General features: G+C 40.6%; 1 protein-coding gene across 1 annotated transcript in view; it reads right to left on the bottom strand.

The window, feature by feature from the left end:
* The window catches only part of VEPH1 (ventricular zone expressed PH domain containing 1), a 300,978-nt gene that overhangs the window by 77,197 nt on the left and 196,774 nt on the right, over positions 1–27,007 (bottom strand). Inside the window, exon 7 of the mRNA XM_075200875.1 lies at positions 4,770–4,982. Coding sequence (XP_075056976.1) covers positions 4,770–4,982 — 213 coding nt within the window. The remainder of the gene's footprint in view (positions 1–4,769; positions 4,983–27,007) is intronic.

Raw genomic sequence — 27,007 nt, forward strand, 5'->3', positions numbered from 1 at the left:
GTGGCCTCTCCTTCACCCACTCCGCCAGGCCTGGTGCCCGCCCTGGCGGTGGAGTTGGCCTCCTCCTCTCCTCCACCTGTACTTTTCGTGTCATTCCCCCTGAACCCTCCCTCTCCTTCTCCTCTTTTGAAGCTCACTCCATCCGCCTCTTCTACCCCATCCATCTCCGCGTCACTGTCATCTACCGCCCCCCTGGCCCCACCTCCCTCTTCCTTGACAACTTTGCTAGCTGGCTTCCTCACTACCTCTCCTCCGATCTCCCCTCGATCATTCTCGGTGACTTTAATATCCCCATCGACAACCCCACCTACCCTGCTTCCAGCAAACTGCTCACCCTCTCTTCCTCCCTTGGTCTCACCCAATGGACCTCCTCCTCTACCCACTGCCTTGGTCACTCCCTTGATCTTGTCTTCTCCTACCTATGTAATCTCTCTGACTTCTCCATCTCTCCCTTTCCTCTATCCGACCACCATCTCCTCTCCTTCTCTCTCTCCTCTTCTCCTGCTCCCCCCCCCTGCCCAAACCTACTCTGTCCATACGCAACCTCGATGCTCTTGACCCTGCCTCTCTGTCCTCCTCTCTCGATACCCTCCTTTCTCCCCTTTCCTCCCAGGCCTGCCCCAACCAGGCGGTCTCCCTCTACAATCACACCCTCACCTCCGCTCTGGACGCGGTCGCCCCTGCCCACTCCGTCCACCCCCGCTGCTCCAAACCCCAACCCTGGCACTCCAAATTTACCCGCTTCCTCCAAAAATGCTCCCGTTCCGCCGAACGTCACTGGAGAAAATCCCGCTCCCTGGCTGACTTCCTCCACTTTAAATTCATCCTTTCATCCTACAGCTCTGCCCTCTCACTCGCTAAACAATCTTTCTTTAAATCCCTCATCTCTTCCCAGTCCTCTAACCCCCGCCGCCTCTTTGCCACCTTCAGCACTCTCCTGGCCCCCTCCCCTCCCCCCACCCCCTCCTCCCTGACTGCCTCTGATTTCGCCTCCTTCTTCTCCTCTAAAATCGAGGCCATCCGACTTGAAATCTCCTCCTCCACCCCTCCCACTCTTCTGTCCTCCCCCCCCAACCACCTTCCCCTCCACTCCTTCCGTCCCACCACCGGCGAGGAAGTCCACTCTCTCATTTTATCCTCCCCCCCCACTACCTGCCCCCTGGATCCCATCCCCTCCCACCTTCTTCGCTCCCTTTCCCCCACCACCTGCTCCCACCTCGCTCACCTCTTTAATCTCTCCCTCTCCACTGGCATCTTCCCCTCCTCCTTCAAACATGCTCTCGTATCCCCCATTCTTAAGAAACCTAATCTCGACCCCACTTCTCTCTCGAACTATCGCCCCATATCTCTTCTCCCTTTTGCCTCCAAAATTCTTGAGAGGCTCGTCTGCAGCCGTCTCACCTCCTACCTTTCTGAATACTCCCTCCTTGATCCTCTCCAGTCTGGTTTCCGCCCCCTCCACTCCACTGAAACTGCCCTGGCTAAAGTCACCAATGACCTCCTCTCTGCAAAAGCCAGGGGCCACTTCTCCCTTCTCATCCTCCTTGACCTCTCTGCAGCCTTTGACACCGTTGACCACCCCCTCCTCCTTCACACCCTCCAGTCTTTCGGCCTCTCCGGCCCAGTCCTGTCCTGGTTCACCTCTTACCTTACTCACCGTTCCTTCTCTGTCACCACCTCTGGGTCTCTCTCCCCCCCATCCACCCTTCCAGTTGGGGTCCCTCAGGGCTCTGTTCTGGGACCCTTACTCTTCTCTCTATACACCTCCTCCCTGGGTGAACTCATCAGCTCCTTCGGCTTCAGCTACCACCTTTACGCTGACGACACTCAACTATACCTCTCCTCTCCTGATCTCTCTCCCTCCCTCCTCTCTAGGGTGTCCGCCTGCCTCTCTGCCATCTCCTCCTGGATGTCCTCTCGATTCCTCAAACTTAACCTTGCCAAAACTGAGCTCATAGTTTTTCCTCCCTCTCATACCCCATCCCCTTCTGACCTCTCCATCACTGTCGACAATACCTCTATCTCGCCTGTCCCCCAACTTCGCTGCCTTGGTGTCATCCTCGACTCCTCTCTCTCCTTTGGCCCCCACATCCTCTCTCTTGCTAAATCCTGCCGCTTCCAGCTGCGCAACATCGCTCGCATCCGGCCCTTCCTCTCCCAAGATGCCACCAAATGCCTTATCCACTCTCTGATCATCTCCCGCCTGGACTACTGCAACCTCCTCCTCACTGGCCTCCCCCACTCTCATCTCGATCCCCTTCGATCCGTCCTTAACGCTGCAGCTAGGCTTATTTTCCTCTCTCGCCGCTCCTCTTTTGTCTCCCCCCTCTACCTAGCCCTTCACTGGCTCCCATTCCCCTTCAGAATCCTCTTTAAGCTCCTCACACTCACCTACAAGGCCCTCGCCAACTCCACTGCGCCCTACATTTCCACCCTCCTCTCTATTCATGCTCCATCCCGCCCTCTCCGTTCTGCCTCTGACCGTCGCCTCTCTTCCCCCCTTATAACCTCCTCCCACGCGCGTATCCAAGACTTCGCCCGCGCTGCCCCCCTCCACTGGAACAAGCTCCCTCCCTCCATCAGAACTTCCCCTAATCTGTCCAGCTTCAAACGGGCCCTAAAAACCCACCTTTTTCTTAAAGCCTTTCTGTCTCCCACTTAACTTCCTACCTTATCTTCTGCCTCTGTCCCCCTACTCTCCCTCTCTCCCCTGCGTCTCTCTGTCTGTCCACCCCTCCCCTTAGATTGTACGCTCCTCTGAGCAGGGCCATCTCTCCTCCTGTTTCCACCACTTCTAACTCTGCTCTCCAGCTACTTAGCCCTCCTCCTGAAAGGTCCTCCACCCCACGTCCACTTTCGCTCCCTCCTCCCCCCCTGGGGGTCTCCCTGTCTTCCGCGCCCCCCTTCTTGGGCCCCGTCGTTTTCGGATCCTCCCTCCCCTTTCCCCGCCCTCTCTAGCTGTGCATTGAGCGTACTGAGTTGCTGTGTTTACTGTACTGTGCTGTCTCCCATTGTATTGTGATTTTGTTTGTCTCTGTACGGCGCTGCGGATGCCTTGTAGCGCCTTATAAATAAATATTAATAATAATAATAATTACCTTGCATTTTGCTGCTGTTTCATCAATATTGCACAAGGTGTTTGTAATCTGCACTTTACATCAGGTACCTAACTAGATTATAATTTTTGGGAAATTGGGTGATGAACTTGCTTTTTACTGTGAATTACAATGGCTCTTTTAAGTGCATTGTCTGGCACCCTGGATTGGTCTGGGTCTGATAAAAGCATGCATCCCGGGTGGGGAGGGGTCAGCGCTCGTCGCCATGTATTAGCTGTAGAATTAACACAGTTATCCAAGGAACAGGTGGAGTGATCAAATGAACCATAACTGATTTCATGATCCAAGGACAATTCCATCTTGCCCTACTTTTCTTTTCTGCCACTGCTGTGTGACAATATTTCTTAGATGTGCTGTGAACTGCTGTGTGTTTGTGTCATTGCTCTGTCGTGTAGCATCCAGCCAGGTTGCTGCAGTCTTTGTTTGAAAGTGTATGAAAATAATATTGTGACCTGTGAGGTGGTCAAAATTGACTGCAAATTACTTGAAATTAGTGTTATTGAGTTTATTATTAATAATAATGTAGGGGGAAAAAAAGCAAAAATATGTGATTTTCGCCAAAAATATAGGGATTTTAGAAAAAAAATCAGGATCCAAAATCAAAACCAAAACACGCAAGAGCTGTTTTGCCAAAACCAAAACACGAAGTTAATCCAGATCCAAAACCAAAACCAGAGCACGGGGGTGTTTGTATAAGAAGTGAGTGGTCAACAGTGTCAAATTGACCCTTAATGTATTTCAACATAGTAATCATATCTTCTCATAGACGCCTCTTTTCTAAAGTAAACATGCCCAAATTGGCTAACCCTTCCTCATAACTTGATGACTCCATACCCTTTATCAATTTTGTCGCCCTTCTCTGAACCCTTTCTAGTTCCAAATTATTTTTTTTATAGAGTGGTGCCCTGAACTGTACTGCATATTTATGATATATTTATTACATTTTTGTATTACAGTAATGTGGGAAACACTGGATTATATGACCCTCATTCAATTCTTTAAAGAGTTTTAGCAAATACAGTTCTCAAATGTCTGCTTTTCAATAATCATTCAAAAAATGTCACCAAGAATAAAAATAGAATTTAAATTGCACTTATTTAGGTTATTTTCTGTCTTTTGTAAAATATATAAATGTTTAATTGTGGACGACTTTCTAAATGCAGAGTATCCCTGCATGACCTAATGGGAAGAACCATTTACAGATGAATGAGAAAGGTCTTTTCTTAAAACATTTTACATCAGTGTAAGAAACTCCACTTTGGGTGTGTTTTCAGGAGATTATTTGGACAGCTCAGCACTAATTGTGTGATGATGTCAACTAATTGAGGAATGATGACAAGGAAAGTAAATCACATAACAGAAATTCCCACAGAGAATAGGACTTAATTGTGTCCAGAACACATGCATGACAAAAAGATAACATATTATCTATGCATCAACATATTACGCACAGCGGTACTTCGAGGGTATTGTGACACAATTCAAACATAATGACATGAAACCAAAGATAAAGATGACCCTGCTCAACTGATCTAATAATCGAAAAGGTGAGGGGAGCAATTGATCCATAAGATAGTGGAATAACAATTGAAGAGGGTGGTGGTGGAAATGGTTGTGGCTACTGTTAGTAAATGTTCCATAAGAGACACATACCTATTTATTGCAATCTCTTTTCTGTCTTTGTTGGATATTCTAGCATCATTAAACATGGAGGGTGAGCTGGGAGCAGTGTTATTCTCTACAGTCTGGTTACCGTCAATCTGAGCATCTACTTCCATTTTTTCTTTTCTATATCCATCATGATACGGGGTTTGATGTGCATCGTGGACATAAAAAGAGGGTTCGGTTTTAATGTTGCTTTCTTTCCTGGATAGAAAACCAATAGATTATATATAATAGAAACATACAAGAAGGCACATCTTTATACAATGCATGACATGCTTTATATTGGAGACAATGCCAACAGGTCACAAAATTCTATAAGGTTGTTCCTAATTTCCTGATAATATAATTAATACAGAACACGTTATGCTGTATATTTGCTAAAATTACGTTTTTAAAATGCTTTAAATAATAAGTCAATGACATGTTTTGGATTTTATTGTGAAAAGACATGTGTAAATGTAATTTGTTTGTGTCGTCTCCTCATTATTTTTGCCAATTAGAGATTATAGACAAATTGAGTTTCACAAGGAACAAGCTGTTTTGCATAAGTGCAGACTTCCACCGATACAATGTTCAAGTTCCCCTTTTCTTTTGCCATTTGGAACTATATCTGAAAATTAGCATTTTAAAATACAGACTGAAGGGAAAATTTTGCAGTACAGTTTGAAAATTGTCTACATAAAATACATTTTGTATTGTCATCACTTGGCTATTTGTAGTTATACCAAATTATTGATCATGGAAGTGTTACTAAATGAAATGAAATATTCTAATAATCTTTATTAATTTATAGAACCATGAGAAAAGTCCTTTTATGGCCGGCAGTGTCAAACATAGCAGTTTTGGGGTATTGAGGATTAAATAGAAAAAAATATATACAGTTAGTAATCCTTTAAAAGCAGAGTGCCCTATGCGAGAAGGATGGAGCTAATGATTTGTTCTTTGTCTTTTATGTACAGGATATTCTCTTGTTTTCCTGCTTCTGATCAACTACATTTCAATAATTTGAAACTGCATCACAAACTAAATTGATTCAAGGGATTCAATAATCCAGCAATTCATACTTGCTGTTGCTAGTTACTTATAGACACAGGTGAACACCCATCACTCCTCACTAGGACACTCTCTGTTAATCTGCCACAACCTGGAAGCTAGTGTAGCAAAAGTATATGATTTATGCCTCTTAAATAACTTTCTATACAGAGTTGTCTTAACAACATAAGTAGCTCTATGCTTTAGCATAGTATACTATGCTATTGTACATGCACATGGGCCACTATTGCCATACATGTGACACAGTGAAGGTAAAATGCTTGTAGTTTGCAGAGCGACACAGAATCTATGTAGCAGAGGTTAATGCACACAATAATTTTATATTGCGTTTTGACATCCCAACTTACCTATTATTAAGTTATTTAGCATATTTATAATGTTGAATATGTCCATGGGCGGTGCTTTTTCTAACATTTCTATTAGTTTGGAAACACTCATGTGTATATAACACATGAGTGTTTATACACATGAGTTATATAACACTCATGTAATTCATATTCTCTCAGTATGTTATTGCCTTAAATACACTATATGGACAAAAGTATTTGGCTGCACCTGTTAATTATTGAATTTAGGTGTTTCAATCAGACCCGTTGCCAAAGGTGTATAAAATTAAGCAACTAGCCATGCAGTCTCCATTTGCAAACATTTGTGATACAAAATGGGTCGTTCTGAAGAGCTCAGTGACATCAAGTGTGGTAATGTGATAGGATGCCACCTTTGCAATACGACGGTTAGTGAAATTTCATCCCTGCTGGATATTCCACAGTCAACTGTAAGTAATATTATTAGAAAGTGGAAGCATTTAGGAACAACAGCAACTCAGCCACGAAGCGGAAGACCACGTAAAATCACAGAACAGGGTCAATGACTGCTAAGGCGCATGGTGCGTAAAAATCACCAACGCTCTGCTGATTCCATAGCTGAAGGGTTCCGAACCTCCACTGGCATTAATGTAAGCACTAAAACTGTGCATCAGGTGCTTAATGGAATGAGTTTCCATGGCCGAGCAGCTGCATGCAAACCTCACATCACCAAGACCAATGCCAACCGTCAGATGGAGTGGTGTAAAGCACAACCGAGACTGGACTGTGGAGCAATGGAAACCTGTTCTTGGAGTGATGAATCACGCTTCTCTACTTGGCAGTCAGATGGGCAAGGCTTTGTTTGGCAGATGCCAGGGGAACGTTATCTGCCTGACTGCATTATGCCAACTGTGAAGTTTGGTGGAGGAGGGATAATGGTATGGGGCTTTTTTCAGGGTTTGGCCTAGGTCCCTTATCTCCAGTGAAAGGCAATCTTAATGATTCAAAGTACCAAGTCATTTTGGACAATGCTATGCTTCCAACTTTGTGGCAACAGTTTGGGGAAGGCCATTTTCTATTCCAACATGACTGTGCCCCAGTGCACAAAGCAAGGACTACAAAGACATGGTTTGATGAGTTTGATGTGGAAGAACTTTACTGGCTCGCACCGAGCCCTGACCTCAACTCCATCGAATACCTTTTGGGATGGAACGGAAATGGAGAGCCAGGATTTCTCGTCCAACATCAGTGCCTAAGCTCATAAATGCTCTACAGAATGAATGGGCCACAAACTCATACAGAAACACGCCAACATCTAGCGAAAAGCCTTCCAAGAAGAGTGGAAGCTGTAATCGCTGCGAAAGGGGGACAAATTCCATATTAAAGTATGTGTATATGAATACAATGTCATTACAATCCCTGTTGGTGTAGTGGTCAAGTGGCCGAATACTTTTGTCCATACAGTGTATTTCTACATAAAGCATTCATGTGTTATAATGGCAGTAGCATTGAAATGCATCACCCAAGATTCCCAGATTTCGCAAAAGATTTTGCAAAATTGTGAATAATGATGGTCATGAATTTCAAGAGGGGGAATTGGGACTTCCAGTGCTGAAAGCTGGCAGCCAAGATAAAGTGGCACATAAGTTTGATTTTATGTTTTTAGCATCGGGACAGGCTAATGGGTGTAAATAGAATTTAGTGTAGAGTGGGAGATTGTAGGACTGAGAGTATTAGGTCTTTCAGTAGCTCGATTATTTGGGACAAGACCAACAGATATGTAGAATTGTACCAAAGACTGTGCACCGTCTCCAGCATCCATCAGAAGCATCAAGAATAATTTTGCATAACCTAGTTGGAACATAGTTCCAATGGTACAGCATGTTGTAAGCATTTCCTTTGATCTTTAGATAAATAGAGCTGAAAGAGATGTGTTCCCAAATTTCTGCCTGGTCCTCTCTATCCAGGGGTTCTCCAACATCTAATTCCCAAGTGTGTTCATGCAGATCACCAGGCGGAGACCTGGGGACAGAGAACTCAGCATAGAATGTGGAGACTAAGCATTTAGTGAAAGCCTTCCTCAAGCAAAGTGATGCACAAAACTTTTTGATTTGCAGGAATTCCTAAAAATACTTTTGTGGGATGCTGAATGAAGCTTGTAAATAAATTGAGGAAAATAATTTGAACAAGTTAAATTGTTGAGAAAAGTAATGATATCTGCCAGTCAGGGAGAGAAGGGCATGTTCAAGCACAAAGTTGAGTTTGTCAAATGTATGGGTTATTTTTATATAGCATAATTCCTCATATAGATGGTATAAGAACATGTCACAAGTTTGTTTGTGTATTAATATATATAGTATATATACAGTATATAATCCCCTAATCCAAAATAACATTCACATTTTATGACCATCCACCCCTTTTCATCCATATCTACAATGTTTTCCATATTTGGCAAATATTTACCTGCAACTCTTGGGAACTGCAATGGGATGTAAAATAATATAAGCCGCTTATACAAATTTGCTTAATAGATTATGTGTTTGATAGAAGAACACATAATACATTTACATTTGCTATAGAAGGCTAAAAATGTAATTATCTGTAAAGGTCATCCATCTCCTCGACACTGATCATATGTTTAAAGTATCAAAGTAAACATCACTGTGCACTAAAAAAATCACACAAATGCAGCTAAATGCCCAAATCCAGCCTACATACCCTATACATCATTGTACACAGATAGTACGAAATATGTTAGACTAAATAAAAAAATATCACCAACGCTAAATTCAGCATTGTACGCTATCACTGTAATATTAAGATACATTAAATTATAATAAATTGCGATAATGAGGGGTACTGGTTATGTAGTCATATGCTACCAGAGCCATAAGTCACAGGAAGCCCAGGCTATGGTCTGTTTGTATTTTACAACCTATAAAAAACATGCAAATTGATATATGAGAAACTATATTATTTGTTATGAACGACTGTCTAGATCTTTACCTATTGATGCATTTTGCTACATAACATTGATTAGAAATGTAATGCCTGTAATTCATACTGAATTGCACATTGGTTTAGACATTTGTTGCAGGCTCAGTAATCCCAATCCCAATTGGCAGAATCTGTACAAGGAGCATAGATACCACAGAAGTGGTAGCAGAAACTGTTATGACAGCAGAATTATACATCAGCTAGGCAATTTCTTGAAGTAAGACTTCAGTGTTAGATATGTTGTGATTAGTAAAACATGTTGTAAACACAATTATATATTGCCAGAAAGGCTGAAGGCAGATTGATATCTAATTTTCAGTTCTTTCTCGTCACGCTAGTGAATTTAATTTTACAAATATTTTGTAAAGATAATTAAATAAAGGCTTTGTTTAATCACTGTTCCGTATTGGTTCAGAGCAGCTAATGCAACCCTCAGTGTATACAGAAAAACAGAAAAAATATGAGATTCTTCACAGTACCCACATATTAGTTCTCAAAAATTAATTTAACCATAATCTTTATGCACGGAAAAGTATTCTGGATTATATATTCTATCTATTTAAATATTTTATGGTTTAGTTTTGCGTGTGTGTTTGAGAGGGTGTTAGATTCCTTACAGATTTGATAAAAGTGTGTTCTTAATATAAAAGGAAAGACTTATGAAATGCATTACATTGCAATGTTGCTTGTTGTGGCCAACTCATGTGCAACCTATTTCACACTGCATTCCTTGCCTGCTGCCCTGATGAAGCAATTCTACATTGTAAAGTATTTCTCAGGTGATAACATTAATTCCTGGGGGTATCTTCTGGTTATATAACCATTTCTACATATATCATACTTGACAGCTCTGTATTTCACTCCATATTAGGTATATGTTCCTCATCAGTAAAGAATTTTTTATAAGAGAAAACACACCAACATTTTACATGAAAAATAGATATGTGCATATGAACATTAATACCGACTCAAGCATATGTATATATATGTTTACTATCTATTGCTGGTGTGGAGGACTAAATGGTATTAATACAACACTGTTCAGATTTTTTGATTATTATCTATTGAAGCAATTTGGATATTATACATCTATTATTTAGGAAAATTGCAGTCTAAAATCTGTCCGATTCTCCATTTCAGTTGCACGTGTTATTTGCATTACTAAAGAAACTATGGCGATGCACATATATATATATATATATATATATATATATATATATATATATATATATATCCAGGTTGGATTGTAAGTTCCCTGGCTTATAGTTTTATTGTTATCACAAAAAATTGAGTCAGTATTAATTTACAGGGAATCCATCATACACAGTGAAGCTACAGTAACAGGCAGAATTCATTGGATGGACAGTGGTATAAATGAATAGAGTTCGACATTTATAAAAGTAAACTGACGAAGGCATCCATACTATAAACTTCAGAGGTTAGTGCTATACACTTCTCGATAGGTAGAACATTTATCAGTAGTCAAGAGAGGTGCTTTCAAATACCTTGCGTAGATATGTGCCGGAATGCTGCCCTTGTGAATCAAACAAGGGAACTCTGATATATATTCCAGTTACCATGTATATCTACATCCAGTTACCAAGTCCAGATTGAGATTAAAATGTCAATCTCAATTTATCCTTTTGGCTAAGCTCAAGTGTTGTATCTGACCTAGTACGATTGGTTCGGGACATGCTGCATGGGTATACTTGGTCTGAGGTCCCTGTGCCTCTGGGGGACAGGGCTTGTAGGTGACCTGAAAATGCAGTGGGACTGGAATCCTGATCTTGCACAATACCGGGGTAAAGGGGTCTGCCCGAGCCTTGCGAAGGAGGCTGTTCCGAAGAATCATGTATATAAATATGGATTGTATAAATAATATATATATTATATTAGTGAAGTGTAAGAAATAAGTAAAACAGACAGTTCAGATAGGCTAATAGTTGGCCTTCCCACACAAGTAAGTATGTATAACTGACATTAATGCAGATTTGGTTGCCAATAGCATCTGTCTTGACAAGACAACGTAATTGAAGGTCCACATTCTGAGAAATTAAAAGGACTGAATTTGGCACTGGCAAAGAATACATGTATAGATGGAGATATGATGACTGATTTACACCAGTGTTTCCCAAACCCAGTCCTCAAGTACCCCTAACATTGCAGGTTTTCCAGGTCACAAGTGAAATAATTATACCACCTGTGAAACTTTCAAAATGTGTCAGTCAGTAATGAGTAAACCTGTGCTCCAGCAAAGAGATATGGAAAACATGCGCTGTTAGGGGTACTTGAGCACTGGGTTTGGGAAACACTAATTTACACTATGTGATGGAGTTGGGGAACCGTATAAACTTGTAAGTTATAATTATTATCCTTTATTTCTTAGGCGCCACAAGAATTCTGCAACGCCGTACACAGTACAAACAGTAGACTATACAGGGTGAAACAGTACTGAACAATAAACAAATAATACCAAGACTTCAGAAACTCCAGGCATGGCTAAAGCAGTAAAGATGGAGCAGAAGAACAGGTATACATACAGGAGGGAGGAGGGCCCTGCTCATAAGAGCTCACATCCAAAGGAAGGGTAAATAGTCAACAGGCACAGAAGGGAGTCAGTTAAGGGGTTATAGCATGGGAGGAGTAAAGAGTGAGGCTGGAAGGAGAGAGGAGATAACGAGCGGAGGTGATAAGAAAGGGTTAGGTGGATGGCTGGTAGGCTTTAAAGAACAGGTGAGTTTTAAGTGCCCGTTAGAAGGAGCATAGGTTAGAGGACAGACGGATGGAGCAAGGGAGGTCGTTCCAGTGAAGGGGGACAGCACGGGAGAAATCTTGGATTCTGGATTGAGATGAGGAGATCAGAGTGGAGGAGAGGAGACGGTCATTGGCCGAGCACAGGGAGCGGGCGGAAGTGTGAATGGAGAGGAAGTAAGAGATATTGTGGGCAGTAGAGTGGGAGAGAGCATTGTAGGTGATGGTGAGGAGTTTGAAAATGATTCTGTTGGGAAAGGGAGCCAATGTAAAGCAAGGCAGAGAGGGGAGGCAGAAGAGGAGTGGTGTGGAAGGAAGATGAGTCTTGCAGTCGCATTGAGTATAGAATGAAGGGGGGCGAGATAGTACTGTGGGAGACCAGTAAGTAGAAGGTTGCAGTAATCAAGACGGGAGATGATGAGTGCATGGATGATAGTTTTTGTGGCATCCTGAGAGAGGAAGGGTCAGATGCAGCAAGGTTGCGTAGTTGGAAGCGACATGCTTGGGCAATAGATCAAATGTGGGGGCAAAAGAGAGAGAGAGAAGTCGGGGATGATGTTACAAACACTTCCATAAAGGCAATAATGGACACAAGACTTCAAGTACAAACAGCAGCATTAAAAGATGATGAGAGGGCACAATGTTAAAAGGTGCAATTTAAGATTACGTTGTCCTATGATTACAAACCAAGCACTTCAGCAACTTTTGTGACTGAAGTGCTTGGTTTGTTTGGGCCTCCACAAAAGCCAATATTTTGGTTGTTGAACTGGAAAATAGAAAGGGATGCTAACAGATGAATCATTGGGCATTTGGATAACAGTGGTCACTGGTCATCTTTCTCAATGGTAACAAATGACAATGTTATCATCACTCTTGTGGAGAAACGAGGTATTAATATTGCCTCAACCAGTTTGAACCTTGTTTCTTACAAACTGTGGACTATCAAAACATATACTTTTTCTAGCCCTCTGGTTCCCCATATTTGTCAGTCATATTTAAACTTGTGTATATTCTATTTGAAAGTAGTTAAAATGTCTACCAGCATGTTTTTTTTTATCTTGCAGACTAGTCCATTGTTTCAGCCTAGGCAAAAGGATTATTGTCCACCAGTCCTGTATGAATGTACATCACCCCAGTGGGTTTCTTGTCTTTGTTTAGCTGTGGGTCTGTGTGTGCTAGCATAGGGAAAGGCCCACAGATAGAGCTCTATGTTTAATTACAGAGGACTGCATTGTGTAAATGTGTCTGGATTGTGATCTGTTTAAACAACTTCTGCTGTATAGCCACAGAACAATACCTGTATAATTAAATCAAGAGTGGCTCATCTGCTAACCTTTTGTCTGTATGTTTACCTGTGAAAATGTAAACACAGAAAATGACCAATCAAGCAGGTCCTTAAACTCCTAAGGAGGTAATTTTTGCCTTTAAAAAACAGCTCCAGAGAACAGCAAATTGGCATTCACTACCCAGTGATAGTTAAAGTCAGGCTGGCATTGAGATCTAGATCTCTGCCCCTGACAGGAAAGGGACAATTGGTGCCTGGAGTACTGCCGTTGCCCTGATCTACCACTCCAGGTCTTGGGGAGCTGTGTGTCCGCCGAAAGTGGAGTGACAATGAATCAGGGCCACTACCTTGCTGGTAGCTTTAAAGGAAAGAGGGGTAGAAGTTTGGATGGATAGACAGCAGTCCCTGAGAGTGGCTAGGATACTGGTGATGTGTTTTTATTATACCCTGTATGTTGTCTGTGCCAGACTGTAGTGTTTGAAATTATGATTTAAATATGTTTATTGCTGTTTGGTGCTACCATTTTGTGAAATAAACTTATTTGTTTTATTTTGGATATTTGCCTGGGTGATTTTGAACCTTGGATAGGTACCGGGTAGGCCAGCTGTGCTGCACAGAAGGTTATGTTAAACCCGGTATCCTCACAACCCTCATCATCATTCTCATCAAAGATGTCTACATCAATTACATTTTCATTTTAAAATAAGAAGATACTCCAAGTAGGTAACTGTTAGGAAGCATGTGTGACACTTTGGAGAGGGTCAGCAGAAACACATTGGAGAGAGTCCGCAGCAATACATTAGAGAGGGTCAGCAGCAATACACTGGAGAGGGACATCAGCAATACATTAGAAAGAGTCAACAGCAATACACTGGAGAGGGACATCAGCAATACATTAGAGAGAGTCAACAGCAATACACTGGAGAGGGACATCAGCAATACACTAGAGAGGGACATCAGCAATACATTAGAAAGAGTAAACAGCAATACACTGGAGAGGGTCAACAGCAATATTTTGGCCAAAATAGGTGAAAATTTGGACAGCTGTGAAGAGATCATTAGAAAATAGACTGTAAACGACTGTTAATACTATAAATAGTAATATAGGGACAAAAACAGCTAAAAATCACATAATTTTATCTATTTTTCACAATTTTTAATTAAATCCTGATTCAAAACCAAAACCTGTTATGATTTCGGGGCTGTAAAAAAAAACCCACAAAGACGTTTTAGAACCAAAACCACATCCAAAACCAAAACACCACATCCAAACCATAAGTCACTACATTGCTCAATATATTTTTTTAATTACTTAGTCATTATTTTCTGGATAGGTTAAATTATGTAATGTGAAAAATAACAATTATGATAACTGAATTGTTGATTCACAATGTTTAAGGTTAAATAACAGAGTGTTGTCAATATTAAAACCATATTGTCAGGTATAAAATGTCCAGGGACAAATATTCAAAACTTGGGATTGACCATTACAGTTAGGGACAACAGTGATTTTGAAATTATTGTGCTTTCGACATTGTTGACTGCTGAACTTTCACAGTCAAATCAACATTTAGGGGTATATTTACTACTGCGGGTTTGAAAAAGTGGAGAAGTTTCCTATAGCAACCAATCAGATTCTAGCTGTCATTTTGTAGAATGCACTAAATAAATGAAATCTAGACTCTTATTGGTTGCTATAGGCAACATCTCCACTTTTCCAAACCCGCAGTTTAGTAAATCTAGCCCCAAATGTGTTTGTGTATTGTTCTTTAATCTTATTTCCTAGTACATTTGTCTCATACAGCTGATGGTGTCCAAGCGACACTATAAGGATTGAATAGCCATTTGTACAGTCATGGTCAAAAGTTTTGAGAATGACACAAATATTGTTTTTCACAAAGTTTGCTGCTTCAGTGTTTTTAGACAATTACACCAAATGTATGAAAAGGGTCAATATTTCCAGTGTTGCCCCTTTTTTTGAAGACCTCTGCAATTCGCCCTGGCATGCTGTCAATCAACTTCTGGGCCACATACTGACTGATGGCTGCCCATTCTTGCCTAATCAATGCTTGGAGTTTGTCAACATTTGTGGGTTTTTGTTTGTCCATCCGCCTCTTGAGGATTGACCACAAGTTCTCAATGAGATTAAGGTCTGGGGAGTTTCCTGGCCATGGACCCAAAATTTTTTATGTTTTGATCCCCAAGCCACTCAGTTATCACTTTGCCTTATGGCAAGGTGCTCAATAATGCTGGAAAAGGCATTGTTCATCACCAAACTGTTCTTGAATGGTTGGGAGAAGTTGGACTTGGAGGATGTTTTGGTACCATTCTTTATTCAGGGCTGTGTTCTTAGGCAAAATTGTGAGAAATTCTAAAAGTTTTGGCCATGACTGTATTTTCAATATATACATAGTGCATATGTGGCACTTCATGGTGTAAATTAATCTATGACTTTAGTAAAACAATGATGTAGAAATGATAGTTCCACATTTTCCTATACTTCTGGAATGCTTTAATAGCTAGCAGTAACAACACACAGAAGATGCACTCTACAATTGGTAGCGTGCTTAAACTGACAAAAAAAAAATTGCCCAGCTAATTTGAGGAAGATAATTAAGTATTGGTGGTCTGGATTGCTGATCACCAGCGAACTAGTGTGAAATCAAGAAGAGTTTGATGAGGAAAATAAAGTGCTAATGCTGATTACCAAAGTGATGAAAAGAAACCAGCTTTCAATTTAAAGCTGACAAACTAACAAGTGTTTTAGCTGACAGGAACTGGCATACTTCTATAGCAAATTTATTTTTATGAAGAAGTGTTACAATATTTTTCCATGTTTTGACTGTGAGCCAGTGTAAATCTGACACTAAGGTTACATACCTGCCCAGGGATTCTGCTTTACCTCATTTATCATAGGGATGTGCAGGCCTGGTTTTCTAAAAACTGAGCCCCCTCGAACAGCGAAAATATGAGTACTGAGCTGACCGGCTTGGTACTTTCCCACTTCCTCGGATCTGACATTGAGTCAAAACAACACTGTCGTCTCGTCGGATCTCGCATTGCATTCCATAAGTACCTCCCTCCACTGGAGATCCGGCACCATTGCTCACACAGACACAGAAAGGGTAGCAGTGTTCTTGTCACTCTTCAGTCTCCAGTGCCACTGCTTACACAGAAACAGGAGAAGTAGCAGCGTTCTTGTCACTTTCCAGTCTCCAGTGCATTGCTCTGTGCCATTGCTCACACAGAAACAGGAGGGGTGGCATTGTTCTTGTCCCTCTCCAGTCCCCTTTGCTATTGCTCACACAGAAACAGGAGGGATAGCAGTGTTCTTGTCACTCTCCAGTCTCCAGTGCCTTTGCTTTGTGCCATTGCTCACACAAAAACAGGAGGGGTAGCAGTGTTCTTGTCACCATCCAGTTTCCAGTGCCATTGCTCAATGCCATTGCTCACACAGAAACAGAGGGAGCATTGTTCTTGTCACTCTCAATTATCCAGTGCCATTGCTCTGTGCCATTGCTCACACAGTGGACAGTAGTATTATAGGGCTAGGGATATGGTTAAGGACAGGTGTAGGGACAGGTCTAGGGAAAGGGATAAGGACAGGTCTAGGGATAGATGTAGAGACAGGGATAAGGACAGGGTTTGGGACAGGTCTGGAGATAGGGACAGTGTTAGAGTTATGGATAATACTGTCTACGTTTGAATTGTCAAGCTAATAAATACTGTCTACATTTCAATTGTTGTCCTAATAATACTGTTGATGTCATATCAGCTGCGATGTACCATTTCTGTTCTTCAGTACATTGGATAGTATTTTCTGAATCCAATCTTAACCGTTTAAAACTGCATAATACCATCTTTGCTGTTCAGTATGTTGGTAGTAATTTTTACAGTCTTACATTTGCTCTGTATGCATGAACAAGTGCACTGTTATGCTGAATACAATTCTCAGTTTCTTATTCTGTATTTTAGGACAAGTGCACATTTTTACCTATTTTGCACAACATATTATCATCATCAACATTTATTTATATAGCACCAACATATTCCGTAGCGCTTTACAATTGGGAACAAACACAGTAAACTAATAAACAAACTGGGTAAAACAGACAAAGAGGTGAGAAGGCCCTGCTCGCAAGCTTACAATCTATGAGACATACTTAACATACATAATTTAATTCCTAATATCTTTGAAATATATTGAGTAATGTCATCACACCTGTGCTGTGAGCGTGTGAGTCCAGGATAGATGTGCCTCTGCTTTAGAACGTCAGAAATATGGTGGTGCAGTGGCATATAAATAAAGAAAACAATGTACAGTATCACTTTTGCAAATAATAGCCTAGCACACTCTATTGCTCTAATTGACTTTGCACATAATTTTAATGAGCCATAGTAAGAACATATTCTTAGAAAATGTTTTGTATTTCATTGTCAATGAATCCTCTAGCAGCCAGTGATTTGCATTGCATTCCTCATAAGGAGAACTTATTTTTCATTGTAATGATGTTTAATGTTGATCTTCAGCAATTTTATGTAAAATCATTCTTGTGGAACACAAGGGTAAAAGATTATATTTGTCATACTCATCCCAAAAATGTATAGAATTTCTCTTCTGGAGACAAGCATCTTACCCAATTAAAGATATAAGGAACAGATATAGGCTGATTTTTGGCTCATTGAATGACGACATGCTTTCAACATATTATTTTCCAAAGAGAACATATTTCAACTATTAGGGTCACTCCAGGTTGCATTTAGTTCTTGTTTAGTTTTACAAGAAACATTGTTTCCTGGAAGACTGCTTCACTTTGCATTTCACACTTTTCTTACTTATTTTCATTAGCAATATTTTTAGGCTTTGTCCTAACAAACTAAGGTAACCACAAATATTTAAACATTCAACCACACATATTTGTGAGCAAGCTGCATGAGCCATGTCTCTAGCTTCAATGGATCAGCAAACTGTACGGACTTGGCAGACCTTTCCTTTGACTTTGCATTTTTGTCACATATTTGTAACATATACCCATTAGTACTCCAACATGGAATGTTATGCTACCTTTTGTGCTACAAATTTGCACCTTTAGGGTAATAGATATTGAAATATCTCATCCATTTTAAGGGAAAGGCAATGTTTTAAAATAATATTGCAATGTGTTGAATAATCAAATAATCAATAATTAATAGACATAAATTATCATTTAATTAACATTCAGTGACAGTTTCCTTAGCCCTCTCATATGATTACTGGATAATAGATTCAGAATATCCTCTTATCAAAAACCTTTGTTAAAGCTCCTGTGCTCTATATTAAAATTCCTGACTATCTGAATAGCGCCTACTGATTCTTAGAAACTGTCCCGACTGTAACATTAGGTATCACAGCTCTAAGATGAAAAGAATTGTCATCATGAATCCTTGATCTTAACAAACTGCTACCTTTTGGTTTAAAATAAATTATATTATTATTGTCTTCAGAGACTTTGAATAAAATAGTATGTCAGTAATTACCAATATAGGTTAAGTGGTACAAAAAAGCTGCTTACAGAAAAGGGCTTTTGCCTCTCCCTTAGCTGAAACTTAATTTAATAAACAGGGCTGTGTGCAGGTCAGTCAAGTTCTTGCATACCTAACTCGGAAAACCATTTTTTGATGAACCTCGCTTTGGGCACAGGGGCCTCCCAAACTGATGCCACAATGTTGGAAGCACTAATTCTCTAAAATGTCATTGCATGTTGTAGTGTTACAATTCAGTTCTCAACTAAGCCTGCGTGTGTGGCAAAGGGTTAATCAAAAGCAACCACCTGATCTGGATTAAAAATAACTATAGCCCTCTGTCTATATTACACACTAACTTTTACCATACAAATTATGCCAACACCAAGGTTTGGTTTGAAGAACTGACACTCTTACTCAGGAATCCTTTGTTTTCCTTTTACCTAAACTTATCTCTTACAACTTACTTTAATTAGAGTAACATGAACCGATTGATCTACCTTGACCCAGAGTTTCAGCTATGTAGCATTCTAATAACAAGGTATGTCTGACAAGTGAATTCATAAGAACATAGAGAAATTAACTTATTAAGTGTGGTTTAATATGGAAAAGGAATCCACAGTGCTTAAGATGCAAAACAGTTAACAACAATGACATACAAATGCTACACTGATGAATGATCAGATTTCTGCCTGCAAGGAGAGCATGCATTTGCTGGAACACTACTACTGATATTAAATGTACTCCCAAAAATTAAACATATCTGTTAGGTTTAAAAGATATTTTAAACACGCGTTAGGTGCCCACAGCCCCCCTTCCAGTGTGATGTCAGAACCAGAGAGTCTGTGTACATCCTAATTGAGTTTTACAACTGACTTTCAAAAGTCAGAGATTTGTTTACAATTACCTAACTTTTTACCAGAATTTCCTACAAACATAATATTATCATTGACTATCCACACAAGTCATAAGTTTCCCTTCATTTACATACCAGACATAACTCCTGTAAGTAAGATATTACTTAGAATATATGACATTTTCCTGTGACATCTCCCTTCATTCAAACTTAACCCGACAGGAAGAAAGATTCCAAGAGGTTTAAGCTTATATGACACGTGCCATAAATTGGTATCTGTAGCCAAGACTCACAACTGGATCTCTTTATTAATAAATACATCACTGCTAGGAAACAAGATTGTAGAGACAATCAAGAGATAACAGCTTAAGTTAGTCTCCCCCACTCAGGTTTTAACCTATGGTTGGACACAGAGTTCCTGTGAGACATACCAAGCTAATAATGTGGAATAAATATTCAACATCTATTTGTGGCTTTATGTGGCTCGTGACATGTAGAATCAAAATTTCTCTTCACTGAAACTAAGGGGGCCAGGCCAATCAGTGAAAAACAGGCCCAGAGCATTCCTCCTCCACCAAACTTTACATTGGACAGAATGCATGTGGATCAGAGGAATTCTCCTGGCATCTGCCAAACTCAGATTTGTCGGCCAAATTGCCACATTGTGAAGTATGATTTGTCACTCCAGAAAACACATTTCCACTGCTCCAGAGACCAGTGGTGGTGTGCTTTACACCACTTCAGCAGTCAACGTTTGGCATTGCGCATGGTGATCTAAGGCTTGTTTGCTGTTGCTCAGCCATGGAAACCCAATCCATGAAGCTACCAAAGAAAAGTTCTTGTGCTGATGTTGTTCAAGAGTCAGTTTGAAACTCAGTAAGGAGTGTTGTAACCAAGAATAGACTATTTTATTCGCTACAAGTTCTAGCACTTAACAGTCCTGTTCTGTGAGCTTGTCTAGTCTACAGCTTCACTGCTGAACTGCTGTTGCACCCAGACATTTACACTTCACAATAAGAGCACTTATAGTTGACTGTGGCAGTTCTAGTAAGGCAGGGAATTTATACAGCTTCTACCTAACACTAGTGTGAGAATTAGCAGCAAATAATTTCCTGCTTCTTAATTGATCTAATCACTGTTTTTGGTTAACATTTTCTTAATAGCATTTCATTTACATATGTGTAATACATTTTTATATCTAAAACCAAATGCAAGAGCTTTTGAATTCTGCTTCCTTTTATTGTATTTTCTAAGGTTTATTAGAGGCATGTTGTGGACATAATTAATTCAGCTTTGTCTGGTGTCTGTTTATTGAATGGTTTATGATAAATACGATAATGTCTGTGGTAATATATTCTCATTGCGCACTATTTAATGTGTGGTCTAGAAAATTAGTAATAGATGAATATGTAGTACAATTCAAATATAGAATATTATTATTATTAGTTAACTGCTCCTGTGACCTTTTCTGAACAACAATTAAATCTATGAAACTGCTATAAAATGATAGGGAACTTGTACAAAGGCCCGGAATGACTCACACCATCCCATAAAGAGGACTGCTTGAGAGGGCGCCAATAACGCCCCTATTGCTACAGCACACTTCTGGAGATACCTACATTTCCAATCACACATAAAAGAAACATGTTTTAATAAAAAAGTAATACATTATATTAGAAAATCAATATGTGATGTAAACTCTAACAAGCCATGGCACCATGGGCCATTCGCTATTCCCATAGATAAGGCAGTGCGGACCCAGACCCCACCTCTGCTCAGGTAAGTGGCACCTGAGCACTTTTTCTCCTTCCCTCATTCTACTGTTCCTTCTCCCTTACTCCCCCCCATGTTTGTCCATCAAATAGAGGTTATTTAATTCAGCTAGGAGAGCAGTGTAGAATAAGTAACAAGGACTGACTAATACTAAATTACAAATGTTTGTGGGGTTTATACAATGAGTACTGTTCATAGAAATGCCATGAGGAAGTCAATTTACTGGGTTCTTTGAGGGCACTTATACCGTTATGTTCATTCCTACCAACAGTGCTGCCTGTTGCATCCAAAGAGGTGTGACGTATCAAGGAAGGGACTTGGACACACCTGAAAGGAGTGTGCTCTGGGCAGATTAGGGTATGGCATATATTGTCCCATTTTCCTGTTTGAATAATTCCAGATATGTATACTGCCTATGTTTGGGTATGAATAGATTCTGACCTGAAAGAGATTAGCTGGGTTATGAGTCACTAAATGACACACAACAATGATTTAGCACAGTATTGCAAAGTATGTCATGTAAGGTGTTGTGCACAAAACTGTAAGAGGTCATTTGAAGGTCCATATGAGGGTCTCAGCACAGCACACAGAATTGTTGGGGATGGTACATATGGTAAGGTTCTCAGAAATGTCAAGGGAAAGTGCAATTATAGGTACTTGTAGTGGTCACATGCACTATATATTATCTTGGGTGACTGTCACTGCATTTTATTCCGAACCACAATTTAACAAAAAAATATTGCTCTCTCAGTGATTACTGCCCTTTAGTGTTAATGCTTCATTTACTGCTTGGCCGTGCTAGTACTTGCACAAGTGTGTGTGCGCAGTTGAACTGAAAGGCCACTGTAAAAAAAAATGCAAGTTTTGAAAAATGTATTATATTTATAAAAAAAATATAAAATATTCGAAAACCTTCATTGATTAAAAAGTGCTTAGTTCAAAATATAAAGCATTTTTTATTGATATTACCGTTATCAACATCCAGAGACAGCAATAACAGAACAGTTACTTTTGTGATACTTATTAAATTGGATTCCCCATGCAAGCAGCCCCTCTGGAAATCCTACGCCTGCTACCTTTCATCGCTTAATGGAGATCCAGGTTTGAATCGTAGTTTCAGATTCTGTGAGGATGTGCCATGCACAGGTGCCCATCAAGAGGATGAAGACGGAATAAAGAAGAAACTGGGAGAAGTCCTCAAGAGAAAATAAGAAGCAAGAAAAACAAGAAAGAGACTCACCGTTCCTGGGATCCAGCGGTGGTGAGTTCCAATCTTCTTTTCCCATAGGTCCCAGTGCAGGCAACAGTGGGCAGCTGAGTCAATCATGGATCCCCTCCGGCCGTTTATATTGTTGACGCCAATCAATGCTCGCCACAACGCTGCCACATGTTGTCGGTACGTCCAGTTATATAAGCCGCCGTGATTTTCGAGAAGTCCGGCAGCAGAAAGTGAGGTCAGACGTTGTGGTATGCCCGGAAGTGGCGAGCCAAGAACCGAAGACAGTGGCAGTGGCAGGGAGCCCTTGCAAGGGCTAGGAGCTACCCTGCCACTAGAAGACGACGGGCAGTGGCAGGGAGCTCTTGTAAGGGCTAAGAGTGCCACTGCCAACCAGTTCCAAGAGGCACCGCTAGCTGGAGGGTCTGGAAGACTCAAAGACGCTGGGAACAAGTTGAGTATCCTGCACAGAGCAGGTGAGTATAAGTATTGCAGGTTAGTTCAGGCACAAGGCCTGTGGGTCTATTCAGGCACTGGGCCCATAGGCACAAGGCTTTGCTAAATTAGGGAGTAGGTAGATTCATGGGGAACTAAGGCCCTTTAGTGCAGGTGGACCCAAGGGCCACTAGTCTATTAGGGCATCAGTACCAAACCCATAGTTAGTTAGTGGGCACAAGGCCCAATAGGGTAGCTGGGCGCAAGGCTTATATAGTAGCTGGGCGCAAGTCCCATATAGTAGCTGGGCGCAAGGCCCATACAGAAGCTGGGCACAAGGCCCTGATAGTGAAAGAGTGCAACATATATAATTCTTATGAGATAGGGGAAGATAAATAAATAGTTTAAACACATTGACATACACCAATTGCCTATACAAAATAGTAGTAGCCCATTTTGCTGGCTGAACCAACATTCATGCCGCAGCGATGGCCCTAGTTCTGAATAAATTGATAAGCTGCATCATCAGAAATATTACTTCAGCCAGCAAAATAACTGCCTCACTCTGGAGCTGATACAGAGTGGGAAGTATGCCATTTTACGTAGCGTATCTTGCATGAAATTGATCTACACATGCCCAGCAAGTGGGCGCACACATAAGCTTCTACGTAGACTTGCGTGATGGAAAGGGGGGACAGGGGAGGGAAGAGGCATGCAAAAGCAAGCCGTATACGCTAAAAGCATGCATCAACCCCTCTATGTTTCTTGCAATGAGTACAGTTTAGGACAAGCAAAAGAGAATGCTGGATCCATGACATTTCTGCACCATCCTGTCTCCTACTATGAGCATTCACAACATAATGAATGAGTGAGATTATTGTGGATAAATAGCTGAATGAGCATATACAGCTGCAACTAATCACAAATAATCTCTATTTCAGACACTTTGCCACTGTGGTATTTAGACTCCATTAAGTATTAAATAGAAGAATGTAAATTAGGAAAAGTAGATGACTTTTTAGATTTATGTGATAAACACAAGAAGCAAGCACTATTTATTTCATCTCATTCTTTTTATATTCTTGAGTAATTCCCCATTGTCTTTTTATACTAAATAAATTCTTAACATACCTAAACTGGCCATTCCATTATAAAAAGAGAGACCACTTGCACAGTCAATGAAAAACACATGAGTTGTAACTTTTACCACATGTCAAACAAGACCACTTGAGTACTGGAAAAATTAGATAATTTCATTCAGGCATTAATATATATGATCCAACTGGTACTGTTTGGAATGAATGTTTCTACTTGTATTCCCTTGGATGATTATGATGAACAGTATAAACTCCTTCTGGGTAAACTATTTTCCAGAATAACCTATGGCACAATTTTTCAAGAGTTATAAAACATATCTATCAAAGAAAGAAAAAAAATCACCTTTGTCACATTTTGTTTCATGGGTTTTGAACTATTGGATTAAGGGGTTTCTGAAATAAAAGAAAACTAAGTGTTTTTTAAAAAAAAATATGTTTCCAAAACCTGCGAAAATAAATTCTATATTTGATTTTACTTATTTGAATGCACAGTGAAGTTTTTCCCTCTTCCATGGTTACTAGAGATGCTCGGTCTCGGTTTTCAGAAAACCATTGTCATTGCTCATACAGAAACAGGAGGGGTGGTAGTGTTCTTATAAGTATCCAGTGATATCTCTCTGTGCCATTGCTCATATAGAAATAGAAGGGGTGGTAGTGTTCTTATAAATCTCTAGTGATATTGCTCTGTGCCATTCCTCATACAGAAACAGGAGCGGTGGTAGTGTTCTTATCAGTCTCCACTGACATTGCTCTGTTGCCTTGTGCCATTGCTCATACAGAAACAAGAGGTGTGGCAGTTTTCTTCTTATCAGTCTTCAGTGACATTGCCCTGTGCCATTGCTCATATAAAAACAGGAGAGGTGGCAGTGTCCTTGTCACGCTCCCATCTCCAGTCACATTGTTCTTGTTACTCTCCAGTCTCAGTGCTGTTGGTCACACAGAAAAAGGGGTAGCAGTGGTCTTGGCACTCTCCAGTCTCCAGTCACATTGTTTTTGTCACTCTCCAGTCTCATTGCTCTGTGTCATCGATATGGATTCACACCAGTCCACAGAAGACCAGGAGCACCAAGCAGCTGCTGGCACCAGTCATGATTATACTAATCCCTGTACGTTATCTGCTAAAGCCTATGTTCAAGTGCATAGTGGTTTTAAGTCAGGGAAACAAAAATGAAAAAAAAAAGCTTTTACCTTTTTAAAGTAAAAATCCTTTTCTAATAAAGGTGAAAGTTTACTGTAGAAAAACATAAAATTGCCAATATGCCATTCTATCCAAAATATTAACAAGCATACAAGCATCAGCTAGCTCCCTTCTCTCATTTAGATCCCAGCACTTGCAATCTACACTGTGTCGAAGTCAGCAAATTGGATAAAGTCATTTCAATTAAAGTCTAGCAAACTTGGTTGTCTTTGTCTGAAAAGATGCGTACGGTACGCTACGGCGTACAAGGGCACGCTACGGCGTGAAAGGGCGTACGCATCCACTACACGTGGCAGCAACAGTAATCGGTCTTTTACCATACATTCGCACAAACACGCATACTTATAAAATAGTACACATTAATGGTAGTTGCAACACATAGTCAGTTATGTCGAAATATAGTAGTATTTATATGTTATATCAGAGTTACATGCATATTAGTGAAATACACGGAATGGGTTAAAGGAATAACATCATGAGTGGTATCATAATGAACCTTATTACATATCCTACTGTTTGGTTCACTCTGCGAGGGAATTGCAGAGTGCATACGCAAGTTATGAATGATAGGGAATTATGAACTACTTAAGACTAAGGAATCCTGGCGGGAAGAGCAGAGCATACCCCCTGCAAAGATGACCCCCTCCTTTGGATTCCTTAGGATGAACCAGCCAATGATTGACGACCCCTTGGACATTCCTGAGACCCGGACCAATAGATGCAAGCTATACCATCTTCATTGTATTACTGTATTTGATTGTGTATATAAGCAGCAGCTTGGGATCCAGAGAGCAGACATCTTGTCCCCAGACTTCAGGATTGAATGACTGCACTGGATCCAGAGCGCCTGCGATAAGTAACGGCTGTATTTACTATTACTTCGCTTGAGCATATTATTCCACTTATTGCGAATAAATCTTTGTGCTTTGGAAACACAAATCGAGGTTCAACAATCGTTATTGGTTAGCGACAATACGCGCATAACAATTTGGGGGCTCGTGAGCTTTGGAGGTTTCGTTGCCGATGATACGCAAGACCAACGGATTTCGGTTCCTCAACAAAGGGTGGAGACGCGTCATAAACGGGTAAGAACGCATGGTGTTCAAAACCTGAATTTTACTCTGTGTTGCGAAACCGAATGTCCGTTTTGCATTATCTAGGGCACGCTAACTAGAACCTAGGGACAAAAGAGAAAACTGTTTCTTTTTTCTGTCATTGTGCGTTTTAACTGTATTGCATTGCTTAGCGTATGTGTATTTCCTGCTGTGCGTACGCGAACTTCCGGTAGACTTGCCACGTGGTTAAACAATCGTTTTGATAGTTATTGTACATGTATAGTATAATTACTTGTGAAAGCCTCTGAGATATTATTACTGTTGTTGGGAACTTTTGATTTTCTGCGCAGAAAAGGTGTATAGTGTGTGATGTTGTAACGTAGATACACTGTTTTATTGTGGATTGTGCTCAGTTGCTGTCTGACGAGGCGGATTGCCCAACTGAAGGACGGTATACAGGGCAGGTATACCGAATGCGAAAACCGGGTTTTCGCAAAGCGCTACCAATAGATCGCAAGGTTTGCTAATAATTAGTATTGGTAGGCAGTGCGATCCGATCGCACCGTTAGTGCGAATTGGTGAAGCAGCTAGGAGGAATTATACTGGAAAGGCAGGTTGACTGTATTAACTTGCGCTCCCAGCGATAATAAACTCAGCAGATTTTTGTGGTTGAGCCAGGGTATCGAGGAGCTGATAGCCC

The sequence above is a fragment of the Mixophyes fleayi genome, chromosome 3 (assembly GCF_038048845.1).
Source record: "Mixophyes fleayi isolate aMixFle1 chromosome 3, aMixFle1.hap1, whole genome shotgun sequence".
In the NCBI taxonomy this organism is placed as follows: domain Eukaryota; kingdom Metazoa; phylum Chordata; class Amphibia; order Anura; family Limnodynastidae; genus Mixophyes; species Mixophyes fleayi.